The sequence below is a fragment of the Berghia stephanieae genome, chromosome 9 (genome assembly GCF_034508935.2).
Source record: "Berghia stephanieae isolate SIO BIC M18660-M18661 chromosome 9, UCSD_Bste_1.3, whole genome shotgun sequence".
Classification (NCBI taxonomy): Eukaryota; Metazoa; Mollusca; class Gastropoda; order Nudibranchia; family Aeolidiidae; genus Berghia; species Berghia stephanieae.
Genome location: NC_088368.1, coordinates 13,678,127 through 13,688,579, shown reverse-complemented (window position 1 = coordinate 13,688,579; position 10,453 = coordinate 13,678,127). Strand labels below are relative to the sequence as shown.

The following is a 10,453-nucleotide window of genomic DNA, read 5'->3' as shown; positions in this document are numbered from 1 at the left end:
TCCTTATTGTTCATGTAGGTCCATCTGTAACACCCAACGTGCAAATATTGCAGGCTTGATAACCGAAGGCTTGCAAGGGTTTGATTTTACATTGCGTTAATGGACAATGAGCCCTAAAAATTTGGGCTATCAGTATCAGAACTGCAAATTATGAGACGTCGGTGACACCCGAGTTCGATACCCGATCTGGCATCTCATGCTTTCCTTGAGTAAGACACTTAGCCCCTATTTTGCGCGTGGCACTGCGGCTTGCGCCCGGATTATCTTTGACTTTTTTTGTGAGATATGCCATGAAGAAAAATACCCAATGAGGTTGAATAAAGAATTTTTGTTTTTATTGATTGACATTCTTGAGCATTTGTGTGTGTGTGTGTGTGTGTGTGTGTGTGTGTGTGTGTGAAGATATAATATGTATGAGTAATTTTAATATTAGTCGAGGGTAGAGATGCACTATTTTCCACAATACCTAAGTTGCTGCACAATAAAAGAACTTTACTCAAAAAATTGGAAAAAAAATAAAATAATAAAAACGTGAGCTTTTATATAGAGCAATATTCACTAAACGGGCTCAAAGCATTGGCGCTGGCTTCCGGCGACAACAGACGTGTTGTGAATGTTTACCTATTTTCTACACATATTTTTATTCATTTATCATTCAATCGTCGGAATTTAAGCCTAATTTTTATTCAAAATGGATGTGAAGTATATATTGTTCCTGATTTTTATATTTATTAGTATATTTATAAGCATAAATGGTGTTTTAGCCTGTGATTTTGCTGCCAAAATAAGCCTATCGATAACTTATACTCCAGAGACTCTCCGATCCCTCCAACCGTGTCACCCCCACCACCCACTATTGACACATCGTTTTTTAAAGTAAGAAAGAGGGGGAGAAAGGGAGGAATAAAAACAAAATTTAACAGACGGCCTTTTCGTCCATTTTTACCCTGTGTAGTGACAGGTAATGTAAGATCACTGAAAAATAAAATTGATGAACTGTTTTCACTGTGTCGTTTTAATAATGACTATCGTCAAGCCTCCATAATCATAATAGCGTTAACAGAGACTTGGCTATCTCCTCACATACCATCATCATGTTTTAATATTGAACAATATTCACTATTTCGAGGAGATCGGACTAATGTAAATAAACGAACTGGGGGTGGGGTGTGCACATATATTAACAACAAATGGTGCCACCCCAATAACTGTCAGATAAAGAAAATGTATTGTGACGATTATATTGAATTTATTACTGTTTCGTCACGACCATATTACCTACCCCGGGAATATACTCATGTCATCATCATCAACGTCTACATTCCACCATCATCAGACAACACACAGCGAAAAATATTTTGAGGAAAGAAATACAGGACATTCAAATTAAGTCACCCGATGCCGTATTGATGGTCACTGGCGATTTTAACCAATGTAACGATTTTACTCTCCCGGGACTTCATCAATACGTGGACTGCGAGACAAGGGACAAAAAAACATTAGATTTATTCCTGTGTAATATTAAAAATAGTTATAAATGTTTACCCCGTGCCCCATTAGGTTTATCTGACCACTGCATGCTCTTGCTACTCCCCACCTACCGCCCTGTTTTTAAACGTGTAAAACCAGTAAGGAAAAGTGTACAGATCTGGAATGGAAGTGTGTGTGAAGATTTGCGTGGTTGTTTTGAATGCACTGACTGGAATGTTTTTATCGAATCATGTGATAGTGTGGATGAGCTGAATGACTGTGTGAGTGAGTATTTAAAATTCTGTGAACAGCTAGTGTCTTGTAAAAAAGAAATAAAATGTTATCCTAACAACAAGCCTTGGATAACAAAAGATCTAAAACTTTTATTGAACCAAAAGAAAACTCTCTATACTAGTGGAAACAAAAAAGATCTGAAAACAAAACAAAAAGAGATAAAGAGGGTAATATCTAGTTGTAGAGATAAGTACAAAAATAAAATTGAAAAATGCTTTTCTTCTGGGGATATACGGGACACGTGGCGGGGGCTTAAAACTGCTGTGAACTATAATCCAAAGCCCACGATTATATCAGAAGATATCGAAATTGAAACTTTAAATAAATTTTATTCACGTTTCGACACAGCAAACAAATTTGATATTGAAAATGAAAAACATAAATTAGACAGGGCTTTGGAAGATGAAATGACTATTGAGGTCAGTGAAGAGGAAACGAGATTCGTATTTTCGAAAATAAACGAGAGGAAGGCTGCTGGGCCGGATGGATTGAAAGGAAAACTATTAAAAGAATGTGCCCACCAGCTTTCCCCCATTTATACACATATTTTTAACTGGTCCCTCCAATGCGTTTCAATCCCTGAAATTTGGAAAACTTCAAAAATTATTCCTGTTCCAAAAAAAGAAAAACTTGAAACTATGAACGATCTCAGACCTGTTGCACTGACTTCAATAGTCATGAAATCTTTAGAAAAACTTGTTCTTGTTAAAATTAGGAATCAGTTTATGCCATTGAGTGATAGTCATCAATTTGCTTACAAACCAGGACGTGGCGTAGAGGATGCCATTTTGCTGTTTACAAACAACATCTACAGGCATCTAGATCACGATAGGAGCTATTGCAGATTGCTTTTTGCAGATTTTTCTTCAGCGTTCAATACAATGCAACCTCAGTTGGTTGTTCAAAAATTGACTAGTCTGAATTTAAACAAGTATATAATTGCTTGGGTGCTCGAATTTCTTACGGAGAGAGCACAATATGTTCAATTAGGGCAAAACAAATCTTCCTGTATAACTACAAATACTGGTGCTCCTCAAGGTTGTGTATTGTCCCCTGTATTATTCACAATATACACGAATGACTGTAGAAGTCAAAACCTGAGTGTACCTTTAATAAAGTTTGCAGATGACACCGCTCTTCAAGGCCTCATAAAAAATGGCAACGAAGTGGCTTATAGGCAAGAAATTGATAGATTTGTGTCTTGGTGTGATGCCCACCACCTAGAGCTTAACATAAGCAAGACAAAGGAGCTAGTGATTGACTTTAGGAGAGTGAAGGAACCGATAGAACCGTTAAAATTAAAGGACCAATTCGTCCAGCGAGTTCCTCACTACAAATACCTTGGTGTAACGATTGATGACAGGCTCAAGTGGGATGAACACTTGAAAATAATTAGGCATAAGATGTGCAGACGTACATATTTTTTATCGAAACTCTCTCAGTTTAGAATAGATAAAACCCTCTGCACATTATTTTATAGAGCAGTAATCGAAAGTGTTTTGTCATTTTGTATAACAGCTTGGGGAGGCAATTGCTTAGCAGTGGAAAGGAACAAAATAAATTCAAATATTAAAAAATCCATTAAACGCTATATAAATGATGTTGACGATGTAGATCTTTTATACGAGAAATTTTGTATAAATAAAATAACTAAAATATTAAATGACCAGTATCATCCACTAAGACCATCAATTATTATGTCAGAAAGAAGTGGTCGCCCTTTCTCTATTTCAACGAAAACAGAGAGAACACCGAAAATCTTTTCTGCCGTCCAGTATCAGGCTTTATAACAACAAGCAATAATCATTTTATATAATTATTTCTCATTTTTACTTTTTAAAAATATAAATATTAGTTTATTAATTTATTTGTTTTGCAATCTTTTCAATTTTCAATTTATAGTGACAGTTTTAACTATTTTACAGTGTTGAAATTATTCATATTATAAAGCGCAGCTCTGGTTATAGTGCTGCTCCTTTTTAATATATATACATCCTATTTCCATTGTATTTTTATCTTATGTGTAAATTATAACATGTCTGTACAAAAAATTTCCTTTTTGGGATGCAATAAAGTATTATTATTATTATTATTATTATTATTATTATTATTATTATTATTATTATTATTATTATTATTATTATTATTATTATTATTATTATTATTATTATTATTATTATTATTATTATTATTATTACAAAGGGTCCCTGACCAACAGCACCGCGCAACATATAGAACGAGACATGACGCCTATTAGGCGATATTACAAAAAAAATTTTCGGACAAAAACAACACTGTTAACGGCCAAGTGCTCATTTTACACCTGAGTACGATGAGAGAATATGAGTAAAGAGTCTTTTCCAAGGAATCAACTATGCGCCGAGCGAGGTTCGAATCGGGACCTTCCGATTCGAAAGCAAGTGTCATACTACGAGACCATATTGCCGGTAAAAAGTAATTGCTCATCCATAAATTTTAATACCCCCCCCCCCCCCCTCGGCCTCATAAAAGAAACAAACTCTTATTTTTAAGTTAAAGTAAGCGATGGGTTCTCCACTCGACCTCAGGATAACGACAAATGAATTCCACCAGTCATTCGCAAATTCTTTTCATGAACAGTCATGAAAGCCCCAGTCAGGATGCTCCATGTCTCCCGGACCTTTTACCACAACTAGTGCCAACGGTTTCTCATTGAGCTTTTATATAGCGCAATATCCACTAGACGTGCTCAAAGCGCTTTACAATGGATCCCTGGCCAACAGCAACATTTAACATTTAGGACGGGATATGACGACTGTACTGTAAGGCGACATTACATTTTTTTTTTCGGACGGAGACAACGCTGCTAACGGCCCGGTACTCATTTTACACCTGAGTACGGTGAGAGACCAAGGACTCAACTATGCGCCGAGCGAGGCTCGAACCCAGGACCTTCCGATCCGAAAGAGAGTGTCATACCACTAGACCACATAGCCGCACAATGGTTGATACCTTGACGTCCCACTGATGCAGAGAGGCCAATGTCAGACAGGTCACAGGTCTTGGACTGTATGTTATGTAGTCTATTGGCTGCTACCCACTGTCTCATTTCACCGGCACAGAGACCAGGAAGCTTCTATCTACGTGCAGAGAAAACGGCGTCTCTGCCCCGACGAACCTCATTCTCCAAAGGCTACCTCCATCTCCCAGTTGCGACCTTTTCCAAAGTCAGGGAAGCTTAGTAAAATTAAATAGTACAGTTGACACCGGGATTCCACTCGGCATTTACTCTGGGCACCACGAACTGTGTGTTTTTGGAAGGTTTATTTTTTATCCGAAGAATTCCATTTTCAACTTTTAGTTACGGTTGTATTATCCCAGACTTCAGTGACTATAACCAGACCCCATATGGAGTGTTATTGATAGCACTCTGGAAACATTGTGACGCACCCCAAGTGCACATAATATTTAATTTGCAGGTCTTAAGTACAATAATAATAATAATAATAATAATAATAATAATAATAATAATAATAATAATAATAATAATAATAATGATAATAATAATAATAATAATAATAATAATAATAATAATAATAATAATAATAATAATAATAATAATAATAATAATAATAATAATAATAGTAATAATAATAATAATAATAATAATAATAATAATAATAATAATAATAATAATAATAATAATAATAATGATAATTAATGATAATAATAATCATCATCATCATCATCGTCGTCATCATCATCATCATCATCATCATCATCATCATCAGATTAATAACAATACAAACGCAATTATGAGCTCGTTTTAACATTGTAACGGAACATGGTTTGCGTTGGTTTGAGAGTATTTCCATTACATCAATTAGCCCATAACAATAATTTGGGTTATCAGGCCTGCATATAACTATACGTTGCCCTAAATCTGGTAGTATGTCAAAATTGACTCGATGTAGATAATTTTGTTTATTGTTAAAACAATAAGAATTAGGACATAATTTTAGTTTTCTTTCTTTCTTTTTCTCTCTCTTTTTTAAAAAGTTTATGAAACAAAACTTACTCTTCCCTTTGAATATATTTATCTTAACTAATGAAATTATATTTATCAGTTTTGCCTCAGAATTCAGATTTAAGCATCGGATCCAGCCCATTAAATACCGTTTGATGTCATTTTTTTTTTTTTTCTACCCGTCAATTCTGGCGTAATACTCACTGTGACTGTGATAAAACACGGCGCTTGAGCAAATATAGTTGTAAAGAAGAAGGAGATATTCAACGAGCGTCTTTTGCGTACAAAACTGAAAATAAATAAATTCCGTTCAAAGTCAAAGCAGCTTTCCGATACCGACCCATAATAATAATAATAATAATAATAATAATAATAATAATAATAATAATAATAATAATAATAATAATAATAATAATAATAATAATAATAATAATAATAATAATAATAAATAATAATAATAATAATAATAATAATAATAATAATAATTATAATAATAATAGGCTGCCTCTATTCTCACCCCCCCCCCCCCCCCCCGGCCGATTGGATTACCGAAAAAAACGTCGCCGGCTTTTTGCGATTTGGATTTGATTGATTTTTTTTTTTTAATTGTGCAACTTGTGACAGGAAATTTAACAAATTACTGCATTACAACCTTTGGATTAAACTTGTGGACTACTATTATGAAGACTAGCATCCTAGACTAGGGGGATGAGAATAGTCACTTCGATAATAATAATAATAATGATGATGATGATGATGATGATGATGATGATGATGATGATGATGATGCTGTTGATAATGATGATGATGATGATGATGATGATGCTGTTGATAATGATGATGATGAAGATGATGATGATGATGATGATGACGGCGACGACGACGACGATGTTGATGATGATGATGATGATGATGATGATGATGATGATGATGATGATGATGATGATGATGATGACGATAAACCCTTTGGCTTTGTTTAGCACAAACAATCACTACATTTTAAAACCGGAAGATGAATAATTGCAAATCACCGGAAAAAGATTGATGAAGCCTTCAACTACAAAAATTATGGTTGTTTCTGCTACCTTGTCTACATCACGAAAACAATGTAAGCTCGAAATGATTTGCTGCACTATTATCTAAATGTAAGCATTCAATTTAATTAAAAACAACGCTTTTATAATATGCTATGGAATAAAATCTTGGAGATAATGTATGAACTCCACAAAAGCAAACACTCGACTCATCCACTCCCACTCAGCCCACTCCATTTCCACCATCGCCATGTTTGTGCAAATCAACAAAAATTCAACTTGTTTTTATTAGTGTTAATTAATTCATCGATGTATTCCCCATTTTATATTACACTAAACGATTGAAAAGACAATAATGCTCAAGAATCTAAGAGTGCTCTTCCATCTCATTCTCTTCTGACGGCACGGTCAATCAACAAACCGTGACGCTCAACAAACTTAACTCACAAAACTCACCAGTCACCACAGCCTCCTCGGTCCTTAGTCCTCACTGAGACTGAGAGGAGCACTGCACGGGGGGAAAATTTGAAAATGGAAATCATCTTCAGTTCAAGCTCAAGTTCAAATGGAATGTACAATTACTGTGTTTGCTAAATGAGTTTCAGACATTTCAATTTCATTTATTTTTTTGTGGCATCTGGACCTGGAGTTGGTTTTATTATTTCCAGTATCACTAGCGAACTAGCGACATTCATATAACACTATAGTGTTATTGTTACCTGTTGAACACTATGTCGCTAGATGTTGATGTTGAGTGACACACAAGGTAGTTGACCTATTGTTAACTATTGAGTCTAAGTCAAAGGCTAAGGGTAGGACTTCCGAAAGCTCCTCGCGTTAGCATTTCTTTCAATTTATATTTTCACTTCACCGTGGATCTTTTGTCATAGTCATGCGTTTATTTATTCAATTTGTCAATTTGTCAATATAATATGCTATACTATACTAGTAGCATTTTAAAAACTCTAGAACAAACCCTGATAGATTAGTGGCGATGGTGGTTGTACTAGTACTACTGCTACAACCACTACCACCACTACTACTACTACATCATCATCACTACCACTACTACTAAAACCACCACCGCCACATTATCATCACTACGACTACTACTACTACAACCACAACCACACCTTTATCACTACCATTTCTACTACAGTCACCATCACCACGACATCTTCATCACTTCCACTACTACTACTACTACTACTACTACTACTACTACTACTACTACTATTACTATTACTATTACTACTACTACTACTACTACTACTACTACTACTACTACTACTACTACTACTACTACTACTACTACTACTACTTGGATTGAGCTCAATGGAACCTTTGTCATTAGAAAGTGCTTTTCAAAGTGCTTTACCAAAATTGTGAAAATCAGATAAGCAGAAGAAAAGTTATGTTAGTTTAAAGGCAGATAAATGTACTTCCATATCTGCCAACCAGTATGATAAAATCTTACTTAGTACGATTTGGCCAATCCAGAAAAAGAAAAAAAATCCAGAAAAAAAAGAAAAAAAAAAAAAAGAAGAAAATCTGATACAAATTATCTTGGGAGAAAATTTTCGCCGTACACCGTACCCCGCATTTCGCAAAACCACCGGAGATGGTCTCGGAGCTCTCCAGTCTGACCATTCTAGTACTTAAGTACATTAATAAATATGCCATTTTAAGACATGAATTGGCGTCCGCGCTGCACCGCGTATAATAATACGTTTTTGCATTTTGAAAAGTTGGCAGCTATGTACTTCTATTTGCCTTTGTTATTTACTGACAGACTTTGTGACCTGAAACTATTGTATTTCCGGTAGTGACTACCATTGGCCTAAAATGGCCGCTAAGATTTGAATAAGGATTTTGCTGGAACGAATTTCATGGATTTGTCATTATATTATCTTTCATCCTTTATATTTCAGACTGCAATAATCTAAACTTCCGTCTATAACAACAAGAACAACGTAACTCCCCACTATCTGCAGTATGGCAGGACTTGGAGGAAACACTCCACAACAAAATAACGCATCTCAAATGGAGGACTCCGATTCAGACTATGAGAGAGAAGATATTCGTCCGAGAGGTAATAATGATGATTTTTTTTTGGTATCAGGTGTTCTATGAAGTTGTTGGCTTACTTAAAGTTAATGCCAAAGCAAAGTAATTGATTATACTAATACTAGTGACACATTAACGAAATTCGTATAACTTTTCAAGTGATTCAATATATTTGCTTATTTATTCTCAAGGTTTGACAGGTCTTCAGAATTTAGGAAATACCTGCTACCTTAACTCTGCTTTACAAAGCTTATCAAACTGGTGAGTTTTCTTTCCTTCTTTACTTAAAAAAATTGTTATATTTTTGTTGTTGTTGAATATAAGTTGAGTTCAACATGATTTATTTAGCTCGTTTCATCTCTATCATTTTTACTCTTTTCCTTTTTTGTTTTTGTTTGTTTGTTATAAATAAACCCCAAAGAAACTCAAGATAAGATAATAGCTTTATGACAATTATAATATAATATGTTAAAACAACAATTTGCAAGGTTGTTAACCTTTATTATTTCATGGTATATCATTATCATGCAAGAATTTCTCGTAGGCACATCAAGCAGCTGTGCTGTGCTGTCAACTCCCTTCTCTATTTTTTTTTGTTGTTGTTTTTTTTTATTTAGAAAAAAATCCTTACAGAATTTGTCTTTATTTTGTTTTGCTTTTGAAAATTTTAATTATTGATTATTAGATGAGTTTCACAAAAATTATAATTTGTTTTTCTCTTTCTCAGCCCTCCTTTGACACAATACTTTCTGGACTGTGAACATTTGATTCGATCTGAGAAGTCACCAATGTTGTCCAAGAGTTATTTGAAGTTGGTTACAGAGTTATGGCATAAAAAGAGGTATCTCTCTCTCTCTCTCTCTCTCTCTCTCTCTCTCTCTCTCTCTCTCTCTCTCTCTCTCTCTCTCTCTCTTTTTAAAAAAAAAATTTCTTTCTTTCACTCTTTTGTGGGAACAGTGTCGATTGATTCGACATCGATCAACAATGCCATAGTATCTCTTCTATCCCCCTAGGTCGATTGTTCTTTCCACATACTATGTATTTGTTCTGGAATGGGATCATATGGTTTTGCCTGAGCCCTTCATAGTGTCTATTGGTGAGAGAGAATCACTTCTATGGGGTTATCTTTTTTAAAGAGATATTTTCTACCTCGTAAATGATCTATCTCTCCATTATTGATTGTTTTATTGTTGAGATTTGTCTTTAATTATAATGCTTATTTTGGCGTGCATCCTCTTTGACAGAGATCCTTTAAAGGAAAAATGGTGAAAATATTAAATTTGGCAAAACCACAGACATGCACCCTAATATACTTGTACTTGGGAAGTTTTCTTATTATTCATATTATATTTTTGTTTATTTTTCCCAGACCTAGCTATGTGGTGCCAAGTGGCATTGTGTCAGGTATCAAGGCAGTCCATCCCATGTTCAGAGGTTTTACACAGCAGGTGAGCTTGTTAAAATACACACATATTCATTTTGATATTGTAAAATCTACATATCTTGGTGGAAATTTTTTAGCTAGTTTGTCTCTAAGGTTTATTTTGTTATATGGATATCACATTAAGGTTTTACTTAAATA

The 10,453-nt window shown here is 34.6% G+C and overlaps 1 protein-coding gene across 3 annotated transcripts in view; it reads left to right on the top strand.

Annotated features, from left to right (window-relative positions):
• Positions 1-643: 643 nt before the first annotated feature.
• LOC144979726 (ubiquitin carboxyl-terminal hydrolase 20-like) overlaps positions 644-10,453 on the top strand; it is a 28,937-nt gene continuing 19,127 nt past the window's right edge. The window contains exons 1-5 of one of the 3 annotated variants that reach the window (XM_078926681.1): positions 644-702; positions 8,736-8,896; positions 9,063-9,132; positions 9,599-9,712; positions 10,241-10,319. In XM_078926681.1, coding sequence (XP_078782807.1) covers positions 8,800-8,896; positions 9,063-9,132; positions 9,599-9,712; positions 10,241-10,319 — 360 coding nt within the window. In that variant the 5' untranslated portion in view covers positions 644-702; positions 8,736-8,799. Of the gene's footprint in view, positions 703-6,781; positions 6,916-8,735; positions 8,897-9,062; positions 9,133-9,598; positions 9,713-10,240; positions 10,320-10,453 lie in introns of those variants that run through there. The other 2 variants (XM_078926679.1, XM_078926680.1) reach the window with 2 other exon arrangements.